We start from the raw sequence: 27629 nt of genomic DNA on the forward strand, positions 1-27629 counted from the left end.
GCCATCACAGGACACAAAGTGGATCCCTCTCCCCAGAGAGGGAAGTCTCAAGGGATTACTATTTCAAGTGCCAGAGAGCAAGGAAACCACCAAGAACTTTTGACTGATGCAAGATCCCTTTTTCATGGGTCACAGCCGGCTTCCCCCTCCCCTCTGCCCCTGCCATGGCTTGTGTCATGTGACTAAATATATCCCCAGAGGAAATCTAAGACGCCACCATGACAAAGCAGTTTCTCTTGAAGTGGCTTTGGTTCCTGGCCCTGCAGAACCAGACAATGGTCCTCAAAAGCCAAGGAAGGAGAAGAGTGGAAAAAGGAGAACCGGGTATGCCCTTTTCAGTTTTCTCTTCCCTTTTGCCCGGGGTGCGTCTGAGAAGCAGGCATATTTTGCTTTGAAGAAGACCAAGGGCACAAGGCAGCTTCAGGAAGAACATGAGAAGAGCTCGGTGGATCTGGTGCCCCATCTAGTCCAGCATCCTTGCTCACACCCTGGCCAGCCAGATGCCCATCATGAGAATTCAACAAGGAACATCCGAGCACAAGAAGATCCAAGCACAATTCTGAATCATAGAATTGTGGAGTTGGAAGAGACCCCAAGGGTCTTCTGGCCCAACCCCCTGCAATGCATGTGACTAAATATATTCCGAGAGGAAATCAAAGACACCACCATAACAAAGCTGTTTCACTTCACTCGGGTTTGGGTTGGGAAAGGTTCCTCGGAAGCCAAGGCAGGAGGAGGGTAGGAAAAGGAGAACCAGAGGAAGACACAGGATTTACCCACACTGGAAGAATGGCAGATGAAAGTGATGGACTACATGGAATTGGCAGAAATGACCGGCAGAATCCGTGACCAGGGAGAAGAGTCGGTGGAAGAAGACTGGAAGAAATTTAAAGACTATTTGCAGAAATACTGTAAAATTAAGGAATGTTAAAATGATGTTGGATGGAAACTAAGTGGTATTGGTAAAAAGATTATTAAGAATATGTAAATGTGGATTGACAATGGTTATAAACACATGGTTATGATAGGTTAAGATACTGAGTAAAGATAAATGACAGAGGGTAAGGATTTGCTGAATTAAATATCTGAACTGGAATACAAAAAGGGAGGTGTGAGGAGGTCAGGAAATTAGTAAATGAAGTATAAGATATGAAATTATTGATCTTTTTCTTTTCTTTTTTTCCTTTTTGTTAACTGTTTTCTATTTTGTATTTTTCATGTGTTCTGTTTTTGTACTTTTGTAGTTTTTTTTCTTTTTTTCTTTTTTAAGGTTATTTTTTGTTCTTATTTGTTAAGTCTAAACTTTGAAACTTTTTAATGTTTGTAAAATCTCAATAAATATTATTTAAAAAAACAAAAAAAAACAAAATATAAGATAAAATACAAGTAAGATAAAACCTAAAAAAAAAAAAAAGGAAAAGGAGAACCAGAATGCCCTTCTTATTTTGCTCTTCTCTTTTGCCATGGGTGCTCATGAGAAGCCACATAATCTGCAGTATAGAGATAGAGAGAGATAATTCGTCAGTGGCTTTATCTTGCCCAGGGCAAGCAAATTGCAAGCAAGCAAATATCCTGGGGTAAATGGTGCATAAAAATGCACATAATAGTAAACGTAGTTCATGTTGTTTGTGGGCATCCATCTGTCTCGAGAGACAATGGAGTGCATGAGCAGCCCTGAGGGTGCAAACCTGGGCAGTGTATCTGGAGGTCCTGGGCTGCCCAGATGACAAGACCCCCCTCTCAGCCTCACTGATGTGGTCCAAAGGAAAGCAGAGCAATATGTTTGCAGGAATATGGCTGCAGGAATTGCTGGAAAGAGACGTACAAGGCACCATTCAACCATCTTAGGGACTCAGCTCTGGATTTGTGTAGGGTTTACTCTTTAGCCTTTTCTTCTCCCAAAGGTGTCCCTCAAGGCAGTGGTGCTTTAGGGTCAGAGTTTTTCTTCTACTAAATGAGCTACCTTCCCAGGTTAATGAGCCCCATCTCATTTCCCTCTAAAGCATGTGCAGATACTGCCTTAATGACCACCGGATCCACTATTGGTCTCATCCACTCATTCTGTTGGAGCCTGATGAAAATGTATCATTTTAGGAGAAATCGCTTTGCAAAATTGCATGCAAATAGGTATATAAGTAGAAGAAATTCGCACTAAAATGCTGCCGGATTTTTCACGTTGCAGCTGGGGCAGAGAAAGAGCATTTCTGTTCTTTTATTTTTCCACAGTAACACAAGAAGACACAGGGGAAAACACCCTTACGCTCAAGCCAACGTTGCTTGGAGTGTCGTTCCACCACCACCTCCTAGCGACCAGACTCCTCCTGCTGCCTACGGTGGCCGCTAAGGGCAAACCTCCTCTGGGCTTTCTGTTCTGAGACATGCAGAGCATGTCTAGTTCTCAGGGAAGGGGGGGCTCTGACAAACTTTCCAGAGACAGTGTTTCACTTGGCTACTGCACAGATTTGAACACATACGACTCCTGCCTCTGTTCACTGCTACTTTGCTCCTGTTCTTCCTCACCCATTATTTCCCAACTCCTTTCCTCTTCTTCTGGGGTGTGACCTGTTTCAAACCACCAGTCCAATACCTCATTCTCTTCCGCACCCATCCCCCTGGAAGGCTCTTGGGGTGGCAGTCTCCACCGCTCCTCCTCACGCAAACAGAACATTCAATAGACTGAACAGCCAAATGGTCTTAAACACAAATCCCACCCTCTCTTTCACTGGTAGCAGCTTGCTCACGCACCCTGTCTCACAAAAATGAATATTAAACTGAAGTTGCAGGTGATGTGCAATAGGAAATGAGTCGTGAGAAGGCCTTGGCCTCTCCAGGTCAGCAACCTGGTCAGCAAAGGAACAAACCCATTTCCCAAGAGCCAGGATTTCCTTGTACCAAGCAGACATCTACAACATGGTGCTGCCTCTCTCAGCTTCACCAGGTCAGCTTCCCTGAGGGCCAGGAGCTCCTTGTACCAAGGACACGCCCCCCCCAGCTGCAGTCCAGCAGCCAGAGAGTCATACGTGGCACTTTCTGCAGGAGCTATGAAGCCTAAAGAGGGAACGTTGGAGGAACATCCAAGGCTTGCTTACTGTTCTGTGACATTTTGATTGATCTCGGTGAAGTGTGGGTTTGGAGGTTCATTTCATGGAACATCAAAAGCTTCCCTTGCATTCCTCACTACACTGTTTTTTGAGGATTGTATAACTACCCACTCCTTTCAGTAAAAAAAGGTAAAGGACCCCTGACAGTTAGGTCCAGTTGCAACCGACTCTGGGGTTGTAGCAGTCATCTCGTTTTACTAGCTGAGGAAGCCGACAATTGTCTGCAGACAGTTTTTCCAGGTCATGTGGCCAGCATGACTAAGCCACTTCTGGTGAAACCAGAGCAGCACATAGAAACGCCATTTACCTTCCCACCGGAGCAGTACCTATTTATCTACTTGCACTTGACGTGCTTTTGAACTGCTAGGTTGGCAGGAGCAGGGACCAAGCAACGGGAGCTCACCCCGTCGCAGGGATTCGAACCACCGACCTTCCGATCGGCAAGCCCAAGGCTCAGTGGTTTAGATCACTGTGCCACCCACATCCTTTCAGTACCTTTCCCCAAAAGAACGTGTTTGACCAGTAGTTATTGCAACCTTCAGGGTTTCACAGCTTCCTTCAAAGCAACAGGGGCCAGCTTTCTTCTCACTCACCTCCTGGACCCAGTTGTCCAATCCCCTTTTGAAAGCCCAGTAGCCAAGGAAGACAAATATCAAACATCCAAGAGGGTTGGGCTGAGGTGTGTGCATGTCCTTTTCCTCCCTCCCCATCAACAAGAAGGTTCAGCTGTGGAGGCAGACGGGGGATCTGTGCAGCACTGAGAGCAACTGACTTGAAGGAGAAAAGTAAGAGGAATCTCTACCATAGCAGATCCACAAATTCACCTTGGAAGAAGAGGAGACTACAAGGTAAGATGGAAAGTGAAGGGAACCCCATGAATACAGGACAGAATTGTGGAAGGTCCGGAACTAAAGAGAGGCAAACAAACCCAAGCCTTTCTATGTGGGGTTACCTTGTGATGAGAAGAGCCTTTAACTCTGGGAGGAATAGAGGACTTTGTAACCTCCCAGTGAATGAGAAGAGCTTCACAATCTCTGGGAGTAGTTGAGCCCAAAGATCTTACACTGAAGGGGAGCCAGAAGGACTGAAAAGAATAATGAGTTGCCCCAAAATCCCTCCTCTCTCTCCCCTCTCCCAACACAGATAGCAATAGTATGTTAGCATTGTGGAAGCACTGCAGAAAAAACTAATCAAGCAGGATAAATCCTGCTTGGGCTGGGCTATTCTTGTGTTAAGAACAGACCAAGGAAGGCACCAGCAAGAAACCCCCAGTCCGAAGGGGTCCTCAGCTTCTCCGGATCAGCCACTTTGGACTCAGGGGAGAAAACACATTCCCTGAGAGCCAGGAGCTCATTGCAACAAGGACATTCCCAGGTTTCAGGGGACCCTGCCTGCTTCTCGGTGGCCTAAATCTGTGGGGTGTCCTCTTTGTCCTCTGAGGACTCTGTATCTGGTACCATTTTGGGGCTGGGAAGAGAGTTGAAGAAGCTTTAGTAGGTTAGCATCATGGAACCTGAGAGTCCCGGGGATGGTCCTTAAATCTGTTCTTCCTCTCCAGGCAGCATGAAGACCTCTGGGGCTGCCCTCATCTTCCTCCTCCTTGTGGCTATTCCATGTGAGTCCAATTCTTTCCTCTCCCCTGGTAGTTGTCTTACCAGAGTTGGGACTCCCACTGAAGGGTGTCATGCCACTCCCTGGGCCCTGATGGACTTAGGGGTGCTCTGAAATGAGGAGCCCCAAGACGGTCCCTTCCTGTCTGACTCAGACCCACCACTCCATTCCCATGGGTCCTGCCCCTGGGTCCCACTGGAGGATTGGCACTGAAAGCTTTTAAGGCGAGATGGAAAACCACTTTCAGATGGGGGCGGCTTCCCTTGTTGGCCACCTTCCTGGGGTCGCATGCCCAGTGGCACTGAATGTAGCCGCTTGCAAAAGTGGGGCAGAGCAACTGATATAACCCATGAATTCCAAGCGGGGGGGGGGAGGGAGGTGTTGTGGTTTTAGCCCAGCTCTCTCCCATTCCACAGCAAGGGTGCTTTCCAGACAGGCACAATCACTCAAAGCAGGGGCAGAGGAGGACTAAGGAGAGGCAAGGCCCATGGAGGGCGCTCTGCATTCTGACCCACGACTTGAGGCTCCCCTCCCCTGCTTTTCAGCATAGGATCATAGAAGTGGATGGGACCTCGGGTGCCATCTTCTCCAACCCCCTTCAGTGCAGAAATAGCAGCTCAAGAATCCCCGACAGGTGGCCTGAGTTCAAAAGCCTCCAGCAAAGCAGACTCCTACACCTTCCAAGGAAGTCTGCTCCACTCCAGTGTCTGCCACTGGAGTCTCATATTTCAGCAGCACCCTGCGCAACGCCAAAATTCTGCGCCCCCTTGCTTCTCATGCTCCATTGTAAATCATAATTGTGGCATTCTCAGCAGTGCCCCCAGGGCTCCATGCGCGCTGAGACCATGCTCCCCTACATCCGCCTCTGTCCACTGTCAGTGAGGAAGCACTGCAAAACCAGTGGGAGTCTATAAACTGTAAAATGTATTATTATTATTTTTTAAGGGCCAGGGGAAGTCTGGGGGGAGGGAGATAAAGAGGCTTGGCAGGGGGAGTGGAGTCATCATTCCAACCAAAGGCTTGAGGCTCCCCTTTCCAGCTTGTTCAGCTTAAAGTCCTCCATGCATAGGCAAGGGGTGGGGAGTGTCCAGTGATGCTTCAAGTTGACCAAAGCAACTCACCTCCCTGAGCAAGAGCTATTAAGTATCCAACAAAAGCAGTCAATAAATAACAGTGCCTGCCTTCTCCTGCTTTCAACAGCTGTGGTATCCAAAAAACCCTGCTGCGCCACATATGCCAAGAAACCATTCCCAAAGAACCAGATAGAGGACTATTCGTACATCACCTATCCATGCAAGCATGATGCTATAGTGTAAGTTTCTGGTGCTGGGTCAAAGCTGAGAGAACACTTGGTTAAGGATGCTTCAACACTGTGGGTGAAGAGAGCTGATGGGACGCTTAAGGCTTTGGAGGCCAGTTCTGAGGTTGGGGGAAGGGATGCAGAAGAGAGACATAAAATCAGAAAGATAGGGAGAAATTGTCACCTTGGAACAGGAAGTGACTCCACTTTGAAAAACATTCAGGGGTTTTAGTAAAGGGAAGAGGTAACATGATGGAAGTTCGAAAAATTATGACCGGCATGGTGAAAGTGGAAAGAAAAAATGCTTTCCTTCCTCTTTCATAACACTAGAAATTGTGCACATTCCCTGAAATTGAATGTTGGAAGACTCAGGGCAGATCAAAGAAAGGACTTCTTAGCATAGCAGAAAGTCTAAATATGGAACTCATTCCCCCAGGTGGCAGTGAAGGCCACTGGCTTGGATGGCTTTAAAAGTGGATTAGACAAATTCATGGAGCAATATTGATGGCTGGTAGCCATGATGGCTATGGGCTGCCCCTACAGTCAGAGGCAGCAATGCCTCTGAATACCGGTTGCTGGAAATCACAGGAGGGGAGAGGGGGCTGCTGCTCACATTCTCCTTGCTGGTTTCTCACAGGGATCTGGTTGGCCACTGTGAGAGCAGGAAGCTGGACTAGGTGGGGCATTGGCCTGATCCAGCAAGTCTCTTGTGATGTTCTTGTGTTCCCATGGGATCTGCTGCGATGCCCAGCTAGGGATGGATGAAACTCTCCATTTCACAGTCTTATGGTTTTACAGTCTTATGTTCAGTTTGCCCAATTTAAATGAAGGTCTTCTAATCTACATGCATTTCTGCAAGCTGCTTCCCCACAACAGGAAGTATTTTTGCACCTGATTTTTCCCAATATGAACATATCTGCATGCTCCAATTTGCTGAAAAGCTGAATGGCAAAATTCAGAGAAACATGAAATTTTGGAGGCAAGCCACATCTTGTATTGGATTTGGAAGTGTGAATTTGATAGGTAGACATTAAGTTGGGAACAAAATTAATTTCTCTCCCTCCTCCCCCCCCCCGCCGCCCTTTACACACACCCCCCTACAATGGCAGGACGCTTGAAAAATGAAAGCTTAGAGTCTTGGCACCAAATGCAATGACACCATCCTAAATCCGGTCCTCTCTGTAGCACATTGTAAATGCCTGCTTCCCCCCCTGACAGATTCAAATTCAAGAATGGTAAAATGGGCTGTGCTAATCCAGACGACGAATGGGTGCATGATCTTGTGGCACATGTGGATAAGTTGTATGCACGTCCTTATCCTGGCAACTACAGACCCCTCAGAAGGAAAAGGAACCCCTGAACCTCAACAACTTCTTTGCTGTTTTGGTGAACTTCCTTTCTGCCTATCTCTCTCCACCTTCAAAAACAAAATGACTCCTTAATGGCTGGACAGAGTCTTCATCCAAGGGTCTCTGTGGCTATCAAGGGAGTTTGTCAAATGCCCTTTTCTTAGTTAAGTGTACTTGCCTGGCATAACTGACATTGTTTCAGGGTTTCTGTTCATGCAAACAATTGTCTATTTACAAGCAGTTTTGAAAGACCAACATGTAGTGCAGGACAAATCTAGTTCCATACCCCTTAGTGCATGTTTTTTACATGCTAACTACCAGGTCTACCCAAAAAACATTTTTGCTTCTGCACTGATGTAAAAGAGCTTGTGAACATATAACTGCTTCATATTGTATACCTGCTTCGACTACCTGCCCTTCCTCTGCTCTGAGTATGCTTGCAGATCAGTTCTCCTGTTGGCTTCCAAAAATAAAGATGCAAACTGCTTTGTGTCTCTCTGAGTCTTTTTCTTCTCTGGTAATCCCACAATGAGGTGGGTTGGATGGGAAAAGGTGGGAGGGGAGAGGCAGGTCAATCCCAGACCCGGAGGATAATGTTGCAGTTATTAATAATGCACAGCTTGAAGCAACCGGATGCATAAAAAACTGACTCATTTTGAAATAAAAATTGTCCAGACCCATAAATATGATTCAAAGCTTTACTAACCAGAACTTCTTCAAAACAGATACAAAAAGAAATCAATAATACATCCAAATAATTCCATAAGACATATGGTTGTCCAAGCATAGGCTCAGCATCATCTTAGAAATACAACTCCGAACAGGCCTAGAATCAAAAGTCTCTCTCCGTACAGTTTCTATTAGCCTGGAGCTTTATTCTCTTCCAGAGAGACTCATTTCCACATATTTCTCCCACTGTGTCTTGGAACAAAAAAAACCAAAACACCAAACACAGCTCCCTTCAAAATGACAATTTGCAATTCAATGCCTTAATCATGTGATCTAAGGTTAATCACTCACTTGTAAGAGCAGAGAACATCAACAGTTAATCGTTAACCTAACTAGAAGCTTAGAGACTTGACAGAAAAAACTCCCAAGCTGCTTACAATGAAGAATATAAAAGATCTGCTTGTTTTAGAAATCACAAAGATTTTAAAAACATTTACATGCATGTTTCAGATATTTTAAAACCCTGCAATTTAAAAATAATTTTACATACCTAAATTGCATGTTAAAATGCCGTGTCTTGCATGATGAAAGAAAACAATGTAGAGAACCCCTTTGTTGTATCCCTGATCTCTGATGGTGATGGAGGACCTTAAGATCTGAGTAGGCTGATTTGGGAGCAGGGAGTTCTATAGGTCCCGGGGTTCCAAGCCATGAAGGCCTTTGAATGGACAACACCAAAAGAACATAAGACAACCGGATGCCTGTAGGAAACCAGCGAGCATCAAGTAGACAAAAGGTTGTTGGAAGAACGTTCTGTCCTGGCTGATTAGCACTGTCAAAACTAAAAATAACAAATTCTGTGTCTGGAGTGGCCCCCAGCTTCTCCAGGTCAGCCAACTTGATCTCAAGGGAACAAAGTCATTTTCTGAGGGCCGGTACACCCCCAAAGCTATGGTCCAGCAGGCAGAGAGTTGGACGTGCCACTTTCTGCAGGATCCACATAGTGGGCCGTCTTCAGAGGGAGTGTAGGAGCAGAATTCTAAACCTTACTCATTATTTTGTGACATTTGGATTAGATACCTTCCAACTGTCCTGATTTTCCAGCGAAAGTCCCAGAATTATGAAAGCCATACCAGCTCCTGATTTAATCCTGGAACATCCCTGTTTCCACTCCCTTGGGCAGCTCAAAGCAGCTGCTGGAAAGTGGGAAAGTCGGAGGAGAGGCCACTGCCACTGAGGCCCAGCCCCACATGACCCATGAGCTCTGTGGGGCAGGCAGAGGGCAGGGCTGCCCTGGGTGGGAAGAAAGGGAGAGCAGAGCAGAGTGGAGCGCAATACGTCTTGCCCCTTCCTAAAATTTATTTATGGCTGTGTCAAAATAAAAAAATTCCTTCCAGTAGCACCTTAAAGACCAACTAAGTTAGTTCTTGGTATGAGCTTTCGTGTGCATGCACACTTCTTCAGATACACTGAAACAGAAGTTGCCAGATCCTTCTATATAGTGAGAAGGTGGGGAGGGGTATTACTCAGAAGGGTGGTGGGAATGGGTGATTGGCAGATAGCTGAGATGAGCCTGTTGACGACTCTTAACGACTGCAATAGGTCTTACAGGAAAAGGCAAGGGGTGAGAAGGTGAAAAATGGCTAGTCATGTATAATGAGATAAGAATCCAATGTCTCTGTTGAGACCAGGTCTCTCCATGGTAAGAGAGAGTCTTACCATGGTAAGAGAGAGTCGTCAACAGGCTCATCTCAGCTATCTGCCAATCACCCATTCCCACCACCCTTCTGAGTAATACCCCTCCCCACCTTCTCACTATATAGAAGGATCTGGCAACTTCTGTTTCAGTGTATCTGAAGAAGTGTGCATGCACACGAAAGCTCATACCAAGAACTAACTTAGTTGGTCTTTAAGGTGCTAGTGGAAGGAATTTTTTTATTTTGACTATGGCAGACCAACACGGCTACCTATCTGTAACTGGAATTATGGCTGTGTGTTTTTCTTTTTTGTGAATCTACCATGAAATGAAATGAAATGAAATGAAAGAGGGATTTTTTTCAGGACAGCGGAGGGTGTGTGTGCTGTGTCACCTTGGTGTGGTGTTGGTGGCACTTGCCCTTCTTCGGATACGAAATGTCCTGCAGGGAAGGACCAAAAAATGGTGGGTCAAGCAAGAAATGGCGGGGAGCAATAAATGTCCCTATTTTCATCTGAGGAATTTTGAAGGATATGTGATTGGCCTTGCTCTCTGGCTAACCTGTCCAAAAAGAGTGTGGTTGCTTGAGCTTCAGTACCCAAGGAGGTACTTCTTAAGGCCACATCACCGCTTCCTACCCCACCGCCACCGCCCAGTTGGCCCCAGTGGATTTCTCTCTAAAACATAATCACATACTGTAAGAGGCGCCTGCTGGATCACTCCAGCGGCTCATCTAGTCCAGGCTCCTCTTCTCACCAATTGCCTGTTATGGGAAACCAGGAAGCAGGGTTCAAGCACATTAGCACTCCTGCCCCCCCCCCGCCAATGACTTGCAGCAACTGGTTTTCAGAAGCATTGCTTTATCCAACTAGGGAGTCTGAGTATAGTTTTTAGAGTGTGATGTTGTGTTGTACTTTTACTATTTTTTGTTGTGAGCTGCCAGAGTGGCTTGGGCAACCCAGTCAGATGGGCGGCAATAAAAAGCAATAAAACGTTGTAAAGCAATAAAACGATCAATTTTAAAAATGAATAACAATTTAATACTTTTAAATAGGGTGGTATATGAATTCAATCAATCAATCAATAAAAATAAATCCAATAATTCCCTCCATTCAAAACCCCCAAAGCAGACAATCAATAAGCAATCGCCAAGAGGTGTGATATTTGACCGTTCAGCACTTTCCAGTAAATGATATTTTACTGCAATATAGAAAAAGCAAAATATGATCTAGATCCCACACTCAATCAATTTATTGCATACTAACAGGCTCTTCATCTTCAAAATCAGATGACCTCATCACAGGTCAGCCACTCTGAACTCAAGGAAACAAACACATTTCCTGAGGGCCAGGAGCTCCTTGTACCAGAAACAAGCCCATGGCTTCGGTCCAGGGGCCAGAGAGTTGGACATATCCCTTTCTGCAGAATCCATGAAGCCTGAAGAAGGGGCATAGAAGGAAAATCCCAAGTCTTGCTTACTGTTCTGTGACATTTTGATTGGTCTTGATAAAGTTATTGCCTTACTGTGAGCTATTGGATTCTTCTTATCAAGAACAACAAGAGGTCCCTTTCATTCCCACAACACCACTTTTTTAGGGACTGCCACCCACTCCCTTGAGTACCTTGCCCCCAAAATGTGTGGTTGGTTGATAGTTATTGTATTTAATGGGACAGGCTAGGTTTTGGTTTTGGGTCGGGTTGTGGAGGGGGACCACGAGCTGTACAGCAAAAGGGAATTCAATGCAGAAGTTGGTGGTATGGCTTGCTGTCAAGCAACTTGTCTGCATCATCTGTCTTCCTCCAACCAGGGAAGGTAAAATGTTCTGTACATATTCTAAAAGCAATTTCCCCTTGCATAGTTTGTTTGGCACATTTGAACTCCAGATTCCACTCCTCTCTAAGTTCCTGAACATCCACCTTCCAAAAATATACAAAGCATCTATGAATAGTTATGGGTTCAGCTTTCTGTGAAGATCAATTTATTCCCTCCAGCTGAAGTCCTCAAAGCAGACGATCTATAAACAGACACTAGGAGGTGCTGTATTTAAAGACATGACCATTCAGCCCTCAGTGGTGATATTTGAACTGCAACGTAGAAAAGCAATGTGTGATCTAGTGGATTGCCCCATTTCTTGCACACAAACAGGCCTACTCTCTATCTTCAAATTCTGATTACTTCGTAACAGGAAAGCCACCTTGACCTCAATGGAACAAACTCATTGTTTGAGGGTCTGGAGCTCCTTGTACCAGGAACAAACCCATGGCTTCGGCCCAGTGGCCAGAGAGTTGAACATGTCCCTTTCTGCAGAATCCATGAAGCCTGAAGAGGGAGCATAGGAGGAAAACCCCAAGTCTTGCTTACTGTTCTGTGACATTTTGATTGGTCTTGATAAAGTTATTGCCTGACCGTGGGCTATTGGATTCTTCTTATCAAGAACAAGATGTTCCTTTTATTCCCACTTTTTTGGGGACTGTCTATCACCCACTCCCTTGAGTACCTTGCCCTTAAAGAGTGTCACTGGTTGATAGTTATTGCAACCTATTGTAATTTTTTTATTTTTTAAATAAATTTATTTATTTGGTTTTTCAAATTAAAATTTTACAGAGATATATAAAACATAAATCATCAAAACAAGATTCCAATGAATCCCCTGGACTTCCATCCTCCCTTTTGTGGGTCCTGTTATTTATCATTTCCTTCCTCATCTTTTATGGTAGTCCAGATCTTTTGCATCTCCATGGTATCCAGAATTCATCCTTAAACTACAAGTGATATTCCAATCCTACTAACAATTTTAACTGTTTACAATGGTCTTTAAGATAAGTTATAAATTTTCCCCATTCCTTATTTTAAAAAATTAAGGAATGGCCACAGGGAGTTGGGTATGTTCAGCCTGGAGAAGATGGAAAGGTGAAAGTTATCTTCAAATATCTGAAGGGCTGTCACACAGAAGATGGAGGAAACTCGTTTCCTCCTGCTCCAGAGGGTGGGAGCAGAACCAATGGATTCAAATGACAAGAATAGCGATTCCAACTAAACATTAGGAAGAACTTTAAAAGCTGTTTGACAGTGAGACAGATGACTTTGGAAGGTGGTGGACTCTCCTTTGCTGGAGGTTTTTAGACTGAGGTGGATGGTCACCTGTCAGGGATTGTTTAGCTGTGATTCCCACATTGCAAGGAGTCCCTTTCAACTCTATGGTTCAAGAGTTGGTTCTATGTTCAAGGCAGCTGAGACTGACCACAAGGTGCCATTAATTGTCTTCTCAACCCAGCTGGCCAATCCCATTTTGTGACCTCCTTAACCAAGGATCAAGCATGCATAGGAATTGTGATAGGATGTGGGTTGGAGTGGGTGCAGGCCCTGCCCTCTCCTGCCTATCTATAAGGGGAAGATGCAATTGGAGGAGGAGACAGAAGCTCAGCGCAGCCCTGAGAGCAACTGGCTTTGAAGGTGAAAGGTAGGAGGACTCTGTAGCAAAGGAGTTTGTTCCAAAAACTGACTTTGGAGAAGGAGGCAGTTACAGTGTAAGTGGGAAGTATTCTGAGAAGAGGAACACAGTGAACTCAGGAAATTCAGAACAGAATTATGGAAGGTCTGGAATGAAAACGAGGCAGGCAAGCCAATCCTTTCTATGTGGGACTGTCCTGGGATGCAAAGAATAGCCATCACTTGAGAGCATCCATCCAAGCTTTGCATTCAACTGATCAAATACTGGCTTCCAGGTAGATCTCTGCTTTCTCACACAGGGTGACAAACCCAGTAGCTTTCTAAGGGACCTAGACTAAGCTCCTGCCACCTGGGAACTAAGCCATTTCATAGGAGACCCACCATGTGAAATGCTCTCCCTATTGAGAGTTGGAGGTCACCAACGGTAGTGTTTTCACCATCAATGAAACACCTGTTTGTTTACCCAGCCTTTTACCAACTGCTAGTAAAGGTTCCCTGTTGCCTTTGGGGCCTTTGCTGTTTTCACTCTAAGTACTCTTTTTTTAGAGATTACTGTCATGTTTTATGATGTGAACCACTCTGGTATTTTTTGATAACAAAAAGCAGTATATAAATTCCGAAAATTAGTTAATTAAACCCTAAGATCCAGATGGGGAGGCCATAAGTCAGATGAACAGAGGACATCGCTGTATAAGCCTGATTGGCAGTAGAAATAATTATTGTTTGTTTGTTTGTTTGTTTGTTTGTTTATATGCAACCCATCTGACTGGGTTGCACCAGTCACTCTAGGCAGCTGCCAACAAATTAAAACACAGTAAGCTATCAAACACTGAAAACTTCCCTGTATAGGAAACTTCCCTATAAAATGATTCCACCTTGCAGAAAAAAGGACTCTTGCAATAAATTGCCCTTCAGGAAAACACCAAAGACCTGAGTTTCTCCCAGCAACTGAAAGGCTAAAGCAGAATACAGTTTAGACTCTGGCCTCCTAGACTGTGGCATCTGAATATAGACTGCATTTTTAATCAAGGCATATATTGGCTTATATCTTGATCAGGTAAATGGGCTTAGACTTTCAAAAGTTTCATGCCATGCAGAAACCAGCTGGCTAAGTACTTTGGCAGTTGTTTATCTTCCTGCTCTCCTGAACAAGGGCCTCCCTGATTTATAGCAGTAGCAGGAGACAAGTTTCTCAAAGTTGTAAAAGCTGGAATTACAGGCTGAAGATCAAGGTTACACAGACCCTACATAATTAAGAGTTTGGTAAACAGTAAAATAAAACCATGTGCTTTAAACTTGAGCCTAAGGTCAAAAGGCCAAGAGCACATGGAAAACAAACCGGCTGGAGAAGGGGGGGAAGTGTGAACAGGGGAAGAGGTTTTTTTCCCTATTTTATTTTGAGGCTGTAAACTGTTCCTTCCTTGTTACTTTTAGGAAGTTTATCCTTCTAAAAAGCTATCAATGTATGAAATATCCTGGCTTAAATGTAATTATGCAAAGGATTTAAGAAATGCTAGATTTATCCTGAAATTAAGTCAGCCAGCCCAGCCCCCTGTCAGACAAGAAGACGCCAAGCGAGCACTTATGACAAATGGCTGTCAGACCTTTGTTTAAAGACCTCCAAAAGGAGATATTTCATTGATGATGCATGAGAATATGAACCCAGGTCTCTGACATCTGTTCAAGATAAAAATTTAAAATTATTAACCATTTGTTTTAGAAGGCAATAGGGCAAGGGGGGGCAAGAGGTGAGCTGGTAATTAAGATTCCTTGTTGAGACGCATGTAAGATATATTAATACTTATTTGTCATTTATAGATGTAACAATATATAGCTCTTTGTGTTCCATATAAGGACAGTAGGATATGAGTGTATTTTTGTGATTGGTTATACCAATCAGCCAATAGGAATTTCAACCAGGCTGATGGGACAGAGGCAGCCATAGGAGGAGCAAAGGGGGCTGGATTAAGGAAATATAAGTGCTGGCCATAATGGCAGGAGGGCAGGCCAGAGCTTGGTAACCATATACCACTGTGCCTCTTATTTATTTGTCTGACAAATAAATTATTTTTTTAATTTCTCTGTTGCTGCGTTGAATATTTCATTCCAGCTAAGCGTTAACCACAAGCAGGGTGCTACAAGACCACACCAAACCACAACTGCTAGCAGAGGAGTTCCAGGGATTGCTTACTCATGAGTAGGCTGCTTACTCATGAGAAGGCCCCTTTTACTCAAGTGTTCCATGGTGACTTGGATATGCATGCTGTGCTGTTGCTTTTCGGCTCAGCCGTGGCCTTCTGAAGGACCAAGGGAGGGGGAGAGAGGGAGAAATTCATAGAATCATAGAATTGTACAGTTAGAAGGGTTACCCACAGGGCATCTAGCCCAACTCCCTGCAACGCCCTCCTCTGACAGCTCCAGGGCTTTTTAAGCAGGTCTCTCAGCCTGGAAGGCCTGTGAAGAGGTTCCTTAGCATTTGTTCAGAGGTGACCCTGCCTGCTCCTGGATCTGTGTCCTGGTTGTCCTCTGAGAACTCAGTGTCTGGTATTGGGTCAGAGCTGGGAACGGCATCTCAAAGGAGAGGTGGAGGAGCTTTAGGTGGTGAGCATTACAGAAGCGGAGGAAGCCTCTGAAATGGTCCTGAAATATCCTCTTCCTCTCCAGACAGTATGAAGATCTCAGGGGCTACTGTTGCCTTACTCCTTGCTGTGGCAGCTCTGCGTGAGTCAACCTGACTTTTCAATTTGTACAGTACTATACATTCCAGCCACAAAATAATAATAATAAACAACCTCTCATAATCATCACAGTATGAGGATGCATTCCACCGCAAAAAGCCACCAGAGGAAGGGACAGAATCATAGAAGGGTAGAATTGAAAGGAGCCACCAAGTGTCCTCTAGTCCAGGCAGGTCCAACAGGTAGATCGTGATCTACCAGTAGATCACTGGATGCATGTGGTAGATCACTGGTAGATCACTGGCTCTTCCCCCCTCCCCAAAGCTTTCCTCCTCCCTAAAAGAAGCTCAACAACTTTGACCTGAACCCAAAAAAGGGGATTGATCACTGCCAGTAGATCACAGTCTCTTGGGAGTTGGCCACCCATGTTAAGTCCAACCCCCTGCAGTGCCTGACAGATAGACACCCAACCTCTTCTTAAAAGCCTCTGAGGAAGGAGAGTCCATCACCTTTTGAGAGAATCCGTTCCACTGATGAATGTTCTCCCTAATGTTTAGGGCTGTGAAGGATATGGCCCTGGATTTGAGAGAAAGACAGGGTGGCCTGGCAGAAGGGAAGACCCACACAGACCCCAGCCCTGATGTCTTTCAACATAAATGCCTCCACACAGAGAGAGACAAGGGGTGCGATCCTCCAGTCAAGTGGGTGGTGATGTCTCTGGGTGTTTGATGCAAATAAACTCCCATAGCTTTAGCTCTTGGGCATCTTACACATTTCATAATATGAATAGCAATGCCTGCTCTCCCCAGCTCTCCAGGCTCGACGGAATGCCCCACCTGGCTGCTGCTCTGCCCATTATCCAGGAAGTGTGGGACCCACTGCCGTAGTGGATTATTTCTACCCCGACCCTAAATGCGCTCTGCCTTCTGTGGTGTAAGTTTTGGGGAATGGGTGAAAGCCAAGGTGTCAGTTGACGAATGGTGGGGGATCAGGAAAGATGGGAAGCAAAGACTTAAGCATTTGGGAGCTGGGTTTGGGGAGCGGAGAGATCATAGATACGATAGATTGAGAAAATCAGGAGTGGCTCAGAGGGAAAAGGAGGAGCTGAGACTGATTTTGCTTCCCCACTAGGGAACGGCAGATCCTTCAGTTTCAATTTCTCTCTATTTTCCCATCTTAAATTCAGCATTTGCAGACATTCTGGTGCACCTTTGTTCCAAAATATGTGAATTCCCCAGGAAAGAGTGCTTGTTTGTATATTATTTTCGCTAACAGAGACATTTTTGTCTGCATTGGAGAACTGTATCCAAAATTCAGAGAAGTCCAAGTGTTTAAGGTGGGCGTGCTGCTTTGGGAAGCGGGGATTTGGCTGGCAGGCTCACATTTAATGGTGAGCAAAATGAATTTGTGCCCCCTCTCTACACCCTGCTGAGAACATGTGATCTGTGGTGAGGATGGGCCTGGTGCCTTTTAACAAGGAAGAGGACCTGCCTGCCTGTTTTACCAGTTCCAGAAGTGGAGAAATAATGGAGAAATAAATAGCCCTTGTTCAGTGGCCCATTGAAAATGCATTTGGGATTTTTTAGTCCAGAGAAAAAGCAAGTAAGAGGTGACACGACAGAAGTTTATAAAATTGATGCATGGCATGAGAAAATGGGTAGAGAAACCCAGCCAGTAAATAATAAAATTGTTGTTGTTGTTGTTGTTGGTCTCCCTCTCTCATAACACCAGGCCATAATGTGACCACACCCTCTGTCCTCCTAGGACAGAGGAAAATGTTATGTACTGAAGTTCTCACCCTGGACCAGCAGGGGATACTGTAGATAGTTCAGGTCCACATATGCAAATAAGGGATCAAAAGTGACGTTCAGTGATTGGATAGTTACAGAAAATGGTTACTGTTGCGTTCTAGTGGAGCTCTATATAAGCAGGCTGGCTGAACCCTTCAGTTCAGTTCTGTTCTGGCCTGTGAATAAACAAGAGCTGTTTGAAGAATCGCTGTGTCATCTGATATGTTCACCCACAACTTAACAAAAAGAGTCTTTCTTCATGAAGCACATCATTAAACAGTGGAACTCCTTCCCTCGGGAGGCAGATATGGCCACCAACGTGGAAGAGAAAGCGTAAAAAAGAATTAGATAAATTCAAGGAGGCGATGGCTCTTGATGGCCACCAAGCCATGATGACGATGCTCTGCCCTGACAGATGGAAACTGGATGTGTCTCCACAGAGGCATAGCAAGGGCAGGTGATATTAGTGCAAAAAAAATTGTGTGTCTCCCCCGCCCCCCACACACACATTGCAGGCCCCAGAGTTGTTGAGCTTCTTTTAGGGAGGGTTGGCCACAAAACAGATACGCCCGCCGATCGTGCTAATCCGAGGGTGGAATCAGAGGGTGCAATCAGAGGGTGGATTTTCATGACGACAATCACACCACTCATGATCCGCCCAGGGGGATTTTGTCACACACCCCAGGCATGACATCCGGGGCGGCCCACACCCCCGCACCCCCTTGCAACGCTGCTGCTTCTCCACAAGAGTGGTTCTCTCGTTTTCAGACCCCAATTGCTGGTTTCCTACAGACATCTGTTTGGCCACTAGGAGGACAGGAGGCTGGTTGAGATGAACCTGAGCCATTAGGGGTTATCTTATGCTCTTATGGCTTCTCCTTTCCTTGACAGGTTTATTTTGCTTATCCAGAAGCAGCTCTGCGCTAACCCAAAAGCTGAATGGGCCATTAAACTTGTGAGATTCTTAGACGCAAAGCATGGGATCTCCTCCTGAACCATCGTGGCTCTGCCTGAATTCTATTGTGTGGCTGCAGGATGAATTTATTTCCATACCAAATTGTATGTGTTGATTTATGCACATTAATTAATTAATTAATTAATTAATTTAATTAATTAATTAAAGCTATTTAAGTAGCTTTTTTTTTTTGAAAGCGCTTTGCCCTCTGAACTGAGTGAAAGAGAGCTTGAGAACACATAGGTACAGTCATGTTTCCCTTCTTAGACCAATTGCTGCTTATCTGTTCTGAGCCTGTCGGCAGGTCAGTTCTCTTGCTGGGTTCTTTCAAAAAATAAAGATGTGAAAGGTCTCCTCTCTGTCTCTTGCTGAGTCCTCCTTTTCTCTGGGAATCCCAAAAGGAAGTGGGTTGAGCTGGAAAGTGGGGGAGGAGCTCCATGACTTCCTCCTGGGTCCATCTTGGAAGGGGAGGGGGATACAGGTCATGCCCACAACAGACATTCTAATTTTTTTTGTTGTTGTTGTTAAATCGTTTTTATTAATTTCCAATAAAAAAAACATCCAATTAACATATCAAATCATAATCCAATTAAAATAAAAAACTAAAATAAAAAAGACCAAATTATCATCCAAATTATAATTATTATTATTTTGGGACTTCCCATAGTCTGGACCTTGAAGCATATCTCCAAATCTCAGTCCTGCCTCTCCTCATTGCTTCCATATTTGCTGTAATGTTTCCAAGGGGTTGCTCGAGAGTAAGCAAGCAACTATCTCCCTGCTTGGCTGTGAAGCCTTGCTTTTGCTGCCAAAATAAACCTTATCTGTCCGGAGCCCCACTCTCCCGTGGCTCGCTCAATCACTGGCAGAATCCGTGAGTGGGCGGTTCTTAAACTTTCCCCAGCAAAGCAGCTTCTTGACGCCCAGTCTGCGCCTCCCCCTCTGCGCGGATGCTTTCTGCGCAGGGAGGGCGTGGGTGGCGGAGGACCCCTCTCCTCCCCGCTTTTCCCAGGCACGGAGTCCTGGGACCGCCTCGCCACTTCCGACTCCTGCAGCTCCTCTCCACTGGAGGTGTGTTTACTCTCCTCCTTGAAGAGGAACTGCTCCCCACGATCCCTGGGGGTTCTCTATAATCCATTCGGCTTTTCCTCTCTCCCTCCTGAACTGATGGCAGTTCTCTGACATTTTCCACAACTCGATTTTAACGCTTTAGTCCACAACATACATTCTAAGTGTTCCTGCACCACCATAAACATCGTTTGTTTGTTTGTTTGTTTAGTCGTTTAGTCGTGTCCGACTCTTTGTGACCCCATGGACCAGAGCACGCCAGGCACTCCTGTCTTCCACCGCCTCCCGCAGTTTGGTCAAACTCATGCTGGTAGCATCAATAACACTGTCCAACCATCTTGTCCTCTGTCGTCCCCTTCTCCTTGTGCCCTCAACCTTTCCCAACATCAGGGTCTTTTCCAGGGAGTCTTCTCTTCTCATGAGGTGGCCAAAGTATTGGAGCCTCAGCTGCACGATCTGTCCTTCCAGTGAGCACTCAGGGCTGATTTCCTTAAGAATGGATAGGTTTGATCTTCTTGCAGTCCATGGGACTCTCAAGAGTCTCCTCCAGCACCATAATTCAAAAGCATCAATTCTTCGGCGATCAGCCTTCTTTATGGTCCAGCTCTCACTTCCATACATCACTACTGGGAAAACCATGGCTTTAACTATACGGACCTTTGTTGGAAGGTGATGTCTCTATAAACGTCCTGACATCACACAAAAAATCCTGGGAAGTGTAATTTGTTATGGGTGCTGAGAAATGATAGCAAACCATGCAGAGAGCTACTATTCTGTGCATCTTGAACAAGCTGTGGGATTCTTTGGGCAGAAGTTATTAAAGTTCAAGTGGTATCACAGATGCTGTGAATAGGACTAGAGACAGTTTTGCAATCTGAGGTTCATGGTCTGAGGTTCAAGTTTAAAGTTTATTCAGAGCATCAGAAAAAACAGGTGTATTGGCCGCCCGGATGCTGCTAGCCCAGAGATGGAAGGAAGAGACAACCCCGACCAAAGAAGAATGGCAGATCAAGTTGATGGACTATGCTGAAACGGCAAAATTAACTGGGAAGCTCAGGAATCAAGAAGAAGAGAAATTTTTAAAAGAATGGGAAATGTTCATAATGTATATACTAAATCATTGCAAATAGGTTGAAACATTAGCAGGCTTTTAAATGCACTAATAGAAACCACAGATAATTTAGGAAGATGGAAATTTTGGAGAAGTATTGATATGCAAATGAAAATAGAATTAAGAAGACCCATGGATGGGATGGGCGGAAGTCAGTAATCTTGAGTAATCAGAGTAATCTCAATATGTGAATGTGTAAGACATTTAGAGGTAACTTTATCACTTTTCTTTCTTGTTTCTCTTTCTTTCTTTCCTTCTTTCTTCCTTTCCTTTCCTTTACAAAATCAAATGAAACAATTATTAAAACCAAAACATGAGTATCATGGAGGATCCTAAGGCTATCGACGGCTACTAGCCACAAAGGCTCTGCTCTGTCTCCACAAGTTGGAGACCATAATGCCTCTGAATGCCAACTGCTGGAAACCACAGGAGGGCAGAGTGCTCCTATGCTCAGGTCCTGCTTGCAGGCTTCCCAGAAGAGGCATGTGGTTGGCCACTGGGAGAAGAGGATGCTGGACTAGATAGGCCATCGACCTGACCCATCTTATGGAAGCCTCCTTCAAAGCAAAATGCCCCCACTTTCCAGACCCAGTCACAGCAAAGGCGAAGAGAAGAACGAAAAGGGCCTTCCTGGTTCTCCTTTTTCCACCCTCCTCCTGCTGCCTCGGCTTTCGAGGACAGTTTCCTGCTTCTACGGGGCCAGGGACCAAGGGCAGAGCAAAACCCCCTTTGTCATTGCGCAATACTTGATTTCCTCCGGGGATATATTTAGCCACACGGCACAAATCACGCCGGCCATGGCCCACGGAAAAGGGATATTGCATCACCGGCAGGCTCTTGGTGGCTGCTCTCCTCTTCCTCAGCCAGCCACCTCTGGCAGCGGAAACATGGGGAAATGCCCTGTTCTCGTAGAAACATGGGGAGCTGTGAGTCCGTTGGTCTATCTAGCTCAGTATTGCCCACACTGACTGGTAGAGGCAGCTCTCCGTGGTTTCAGTCTCAAGGGTCTTTCTCAGCCTGACCTGCAGTTGCTGAATATGGAAACTGGGAGATCTTCTGCAGTGAATTTCCTGGGGTTGGACTAGATGACTCTTAGGGTCCCTTCCAACTCAACAAAACTATGATTCTATGCAAAGCAGGTGCTCTGCTACTGAGCTATGGCCTTTCCCCAAAGAATAACATAAGATTCCAGTCCTCATGGTTGATTTGAATAGGAACACAGGAAACAACCTTACTGGTCCATTTAACTCAGTATTGTCTGCGCTGGCTGGCAGCAGCTCTCCAGGGTTTCAGTTCCAGCAGTGACTAGAGATGCTGAGGCTTAAAACAGGAAGACCTCTTGCAGATGCTCCATCTACAGAAACAGCCATAATTTGGCCACATCCATACCATGCATCTGAAGTGTGGCTTAGGGGTTAGAGGGTTGGACTAGAACCTGGGAGACCAGGGTTCAAATCCCCACTCAGCCATTATGCTCACTGGGTGACCTTCATGGCCAGTCACCACCTCCCAGCCTAACCTACCTCACAGGGTTGTTGTGGAGGTTAAATGAGGAGGGGGAGAACCTTGAGCTCCTCGAAGAAGGAAGTGGGCTATAAATGTAATAAAGAAAAGCAATCATATATCACAAGAGTCCTGGGAACTATGGTTTGTATAGTCTCATGCCCAAAGCTTTAATAAAATATTTCAAAAAGCAGGGGGGAATCTTAGGTCATTTCCAGAGGAGGAAGATGATGCCCCTGTTTGAGAAATGTGAGCATGGGGCTGATTGGGATCCTTTGTTATTCCTAGAATCATAGAATTGTGGAGCTGGAAGGGACCCCAAGGGTCATCTAGTCCAACGCCCGGCAATGGATCCATTAAATAAAAGAATATCTCATTGAGCTGCAGAGTCATTCTCTTATTCATCCGTTCTTGGAAGCTCACATCTGTTGAGTCGGCTCCTCTGCCAATTGCAGACATAACAAAACCATTCTTGGAGGGACCCTCCCTTCTTTCCAAGATTGTACAATCGTCTCTCTTGCAATTGCCAATTTGAAAGTTAGCATTTCTTTTCTTTTATTCAATGGGTGTCTTCTATAACATTCCAGTATGTCGTAATAGAGAAATACATAAATAAATGGGGGCAAGGAATCAGAGTGAACCTCTTGGATGAGCACGTTTAACCGCTGACTGCGACGCCGCAGCGATCTCTGGTGGTCAAGAGGAGCTATTGCTGCTGCCGCCTCCCTCACTGCGCATTTTTCATAAATGCAGTTCCATAGGCATGTCTTGCGTTTCCATGCTCTGGGTGCACAACAAATGATCTGTCTCTAGAAGTCTTTTTCGTCGTTGCAGCACGAAGCTGGAGACTGGAGAGCAGCAAAGGAAAGGCATGGATGAAAGCTCTCATAAGTTGTGGCTAGTCACTTTTTGATCCTGTGTTTGTGTCTTAAAGGATGCTGAACCCCATAAGTTAGCTTGTTTTTATTGTTGTTATTATTATTATTTATTTTAAACAACGACTCTAACCAATTCTTCAGTTAAAGGTTGTCCAAATGCAGACAGCTCTTTCAAACCAATCAATGGATGCTCCTTACACTACCTCAGTAATCCTCACAACAGCCCTGCAAGGTTGATCAGAAGTCTCACCCCCCCCCCACCCACCCACCCACAAACACACACTGTTGCAGATGAGAAGAGTGATTGGCCTCAGGCTACCTTGCAAGGTCATGGCTAATAATAATAATGATGATAATGATGATAATGATGATAATAATAATAATTTATTATTTATACCCTGCCCATCTGGCTGGATTTCCCCCAGCCACTCTGGGCGGCTTCCAACCGAATATTAAAAACAATACAGGCTGAGGGAAAATTCAGGCTGGAAATTCCTCTCTTCCCTTTAACACTCTTCGTCAGGATGCTCTCTCCCTAGGAATAAAGGTGAGGCAGCCGTGTGAGGCTAGACCCCCTTCCTCTCCAGGTGCATATGCTGGGCATCCACCATTTCGGAGATCAGCTCCATGAGCACCATGCAGACGTCATCTTGGCGCTCATCTATCTTCCCCCAGAAAATCCCTGGCAGCCCAGAGGGGTGCTGACGGGCTGTTGGCAGAGCAGAAGGGGGCGTAGCTCAGTGCCAGAGCACCTGCCTTGCATGCAGAAGGTCCCAGGTTCAAACCCCACCCCCCAACACCTCCAGGTAGGGCTAGGAGAAGATCCTACCTGAACCCCTGGAGAGTTGCTACCTGTCAGTGAGGGCAATGGACCAGTAGGTCTGACTTATACTAAGGCAGCTTCCTAGGTTCCACTTTTCTTCCAAGGAGCTCAAGGCGGGGTACATGGTTCTCTTCCTCCCCTGGCCCAGGGCTTCATGGCTGAATGGGGATTTTTACACTGGTCTCCCCACTGGTCTCCTCCACACTGGCTATGGCCTAGTTTGCACATCATGGAAAGTCAAACTGTTTATGCCCCAGTTTAGATCACAGTGAAAGACTGGCTGGCCCAAGATTATCTTCTTATGTTCTTTTGGGACATTTCGGTACTTCTGGTCATGGTGGATTTTGGAGCAAGCCCTCTCTTCTTCTTCTTCTTCTTCTTCTTCTTCTTCTTCTTCTTCTTCTTCTTCTTCTTCTTCTTCTTCTTCTCTGAAAAGGGATTCTTGGCAAATGCATGGACTAAACATCTCCTGGGGCTCTTCGCAATTTGCTCACAAAGCACCAAGAATGCAGCGGTTACATGGATATGTTTGCTTTTCCATGAATCAAAGCTGGGTCTCTGCGTCGGCTGCCACTGCACTGAGCTGGAAAACATGCAAGTCAAAACATTTTACGAGCCACAGAAATCTGATCAGCTGCAGAAATCTGTTGTGATTAAGGAACGTCTATTAAAAAATTCCAAGGCGCTGAGTGGCAGGTGTTGCTTCCTGGAAATGTCCCGTCACGCTTGTCATAAGAATGACGCGACCAGAGGCATTTGGCAGATCTAGGAACATAGTTATGTTCTTATCAGTTCCATAGAAATATTGGGAGGGCAAGGTTTGCTTGCGCAAAAACACCAAGTGGGCATGGATTGGGTAACCCAGACTGGCTAGGATGTGAGGGAATTTCACCGGGAAAATAGCAGCATCCTGGGGACCTATCTGAGGAATAGGGGTCTCCTAAAGACTCTCAGCACCCTTAGCAAACTACAGTTCCCAGGTTTTTTTGGGAATGTGTAATGCAGATGAGGCCTCTGTGTCTGAAACAGGAGAGGACTCTGCGTTCCTCCTTTTTCCTGGAGCTGCCAGGATTGTCACAAAGCCTGAACTCGCTGGGTTCATAGCGGAGGCTCCAAAGTGAAAATAAAGGGGTTGGGGGGCAGGGAGAACAAAGGCTTTCTGTGCAAATTATTATTCCTACACAGGGGCTTGTTGACTGGGCTTTGCGGGGTTTTCTTTCAGATTCGTTTGCGGCTTTGAAGAGAGCCGCTGCCTGCCCTGGATTATTTACACCTCGCTGGCAAGAGGCTGTCTGGGAAAATCCCGCAGAAAGGGAGCATGGCCTCCTGACTCAGTGACCTGGTGCTGCTCACCAGAGGAAGCAGCTGTGAAAAACAACCAGGAGAGCAAGAGACCAGGATAGAGAAGGAGGTGGCAGCTTGTGCCTGGAGCCAAGCAGAGGAGATTTGGGGAGAGGGCTGTGACTCAGCAGCAGATAGGGAGTGGCAAAACTTCTCTGTTTCGCTTTCTTCCCATTTTTCATTCTTCTCGTCTTCCAGCTCAGTTCTCGGCATTTCCACATCTGTTTACCATTTAAAAATTTTAAAAAACTCGTCCTCATGAGAATTCAGCAGTGAATTTTTCCTATTAGACATATTTTTGCGTGCAATTTCCCCCCGCAATCTCCCCATTATATAACACATTTTGGTATGTTATTATCATGAATATATGCATAATTAGGCATGCTTTATATTCATAATATGCATCTGAAGAGCAAGTGGTTAGCGTGTCAGACTAGGACCTGGAAAAGGCCAGGGTTCAAATCCCCGCACTTGGCCGTGAAGCTCACTAGGTTGGGGGCCAGCCATTGCCTCTTTGTCTAACCTACTTCACAAGGTGGTTGTGAAGATAAAATGGGGAGGTACACCACTCTGAGCTCCTTGAAGGGTTAGGTTGGGACACAAATGCAACAAATAAATAATTCCTTGGCTGGAGAGCTCCTCTGCAAAATTCAGAGCAGTATGAAATTTGCAGGGTGGTTGGGTGTTTCTGGTTTGTTCATATATATAAGGAAACAAAAAAGTGTATAAAACAAATAGAAGCGAGAGAGAATAAAAAGGAGAAAAAGACTGTAATGCCATACATGCTTGTCCAGTGTTTCAGTTTGCATTTTTTTTTTTTAAGTATGAATCTGGAATTTTTGCTGATAAATGCAGACTGAACTGAATTTCTCTTTCCCACCTGCCCCACTCCCTCCTGGCAGAGCACTTCCTCTACATGCAGAGGGCCCCAGAATAGGCCAGACAAGCCCTAGCATCCCTAAGTAGGTCTGGGAAAGATCTGGAGCTGCCAGTCAGTGTAGATAACACCAGCCTCCACCAACACTGACTCATTAGAACCTAAGAACATAAGGAGAGCCTGCTGGATCAGGCCAATGGCCCATCTAGTTCAGCATCCTATTCTAACAGTGGCCAGCCAGATTCCCTGAATGCAAAACCCACAAGCAAGACCCTCGGCACAAGAGTTCTCTCCCCTCCTGATGTTTCCAGCAACTGGGATTCAGAAGCACTGCTGCCTCCAACTGTGGAAGCAGAGCAAAGCCGTCATGGCTAGCAGCCATCAATAGCCCTCTCCTCCATGTACATGTCAAATCTTCCTTTAAAGCCGTCTAGCTTGGTGGTTATGACTGCCTCCTGTGGAAGTGAGCTCCACAGTTTAACTCTGTGCTATTGGCGCTGTGGGTTAAACCACAGAGCCTAGGACTTGCCGATCAGAAGGTCGGCGGTTCGAATCCCCACGACAAAGTGAGCTTCCGTTGCTTGGTCCCTGCTCCTGCCAACCTAGCAGTTCGAAAGCACATCAAAGTGCAAGTAGATAAATAGGTACCGCTCCGGCGGGAAGGTAAATGGCGTTTCCTTGCACTGCTCTGGTTCGCCAGAAGCGGCTTAGTCATGCTGGCCACATGACCCGGAAGCCGTACACCGGCTTCCTCGGCCAATAAAGCAAGATGAGAGCCGCAACCCCAGAGTCGGCCACCACTGGACCTAATGGTCAGGGGTCCCTTTACCTTTACCTTATTGGAAGAAGGACTTTCTTTTATCTGCCCTGAATTTTCCACCATTCAGCTTCACTGAGCTAAAATCAGGTTGCAGGCAGAGATGCTGGGACGCAGAGCCATGCTGGATTTACGTGTGACTCCAAGGCTGTGGCTCTGGGCAGTGGCGTAGAGTGGGTTGTCAGCACCCGGGGCAAGGCAGGTAATTTGTGCCCCCTAACCCATGGATTTGCGCACCCTAACCCTAACCCCCAGATGTTGCGCCCGGTGTGGCCGGCCCCCCCTGCACCCCCCACGCTACGCCACTGGCTCTGGGAGAAGCAAGGCTTTTGGGGGTGTTAATGCTGTGAGCCCATCCATCTTAGGCTCAGGTTGTATATACGTGTAAATAAAACCATATATCCTAAAAATACCACAGTCTCCACTGTTCCTCATTCGAGGAGACCGAACCCTGGGTGAGCATCGGAAACCCCTGAAATCTTGCACCACTTAGAGATTGGGGTGGCAGGTAATAATACAACAAAATAAGGAATATGAAAAGGAGAGCAGGAATCACCAGGACTACAAAATGGACAAATAAAGTCATTTTGTTTATTCATCTTCGCCATCTT

General features: G+C 45.7%; 1 protein-coding gene and 1 long non-coding RNA gene across 4 annotated transcripts; both read left to right on the forward strand.

The window, feature by feature from the left end:
* The first annotated feature begins 200 nt into the window (after positions 1-200).
* LOC310695918 (C-C motif chemokine 5-like) lies at positions 201-7847 on the forward strand. 2 transcript variants are annotated; one of them, XM_083480860.1, is made up of 4 exons: positions 201-324; positions 4660-4716; positions 5913-6024; positions 7231-7847. In XM_083480860.1, exons 1-4 carry the CDS (start codon positions 219-221, stop codon positions 7370-7372), a joined length of 417 nt encoding a protein of 138 aa, XP_083336986.1. In that variant the 5' UTR covers positions 201-218; the 3' UTR covers positions 7373-7847. The 2 variants fall into 2 exon arrangements, with proteins under 2 accessions (XP_083336986.1, XP_083336987.1); XM_083480861.1 differs by lacking the exon at positions 201-324 and adding an exon at positions 3799-3949.
* A 5297-nt stretch (positions 7848-13144) lies between these two features.
* On the forward strand, positions 13145-18725 carry LOC310695919. 2 transcript variants are annotated; one of them, XR_014520351.1, is made up of 4 exons: positions 13145-13187; positions 15842-15898; positions 16665-16788; positions 18537-18725. It is a non-coding gene; the product is annotated as an uncharacterized lncRNA (long non-coding RNA). The 2 variants fall into 2 exon arrangements; XR_014520352.1 differs by lacking the exon at positions 13145-13187 and adding an exon at positions 13372-13452.
* Positions 18726-27629: the final 8904 nt, after the last annotated feature.

Source organism: Podarcis liolepis (assembly GCF_965112155.1).
Source record: "Podarcis liolepis genome assembly, chromosome: 16".
Classification (NCBI taxonomy): Eukaryota; Metazoa; Chordata; class Lepidosauria; order Squamata; family Lacertidae; genus Podarcis; species Podarcis liolepis.

Excerpts from the sequence above, each read along its gene's own strand:
- LOC310695918 (XM_083480860.1), top strand. The coding sequence starts at position 219 with ATGACAAAGCAGTTTCTCTTGAAGTGGCTTTGGTTCCTGGCCCTGCAG. Across the intron at positions 325-4,659 it reads AGTGGAAAAAGGAGAACCGG|GCAGCATGAAGACCTCTGGG; the intron begins GTATGCCCTTTT and ends CTTCCTCTCCAG. Across the intron at positions 6,025-7,230 it reads TGCAAGCATGATGCTATAGT|ATTCAAATTCAAGAATGGTA; the intron begins GTAAGTTTCTGG and ends CCCCCCTGACAG.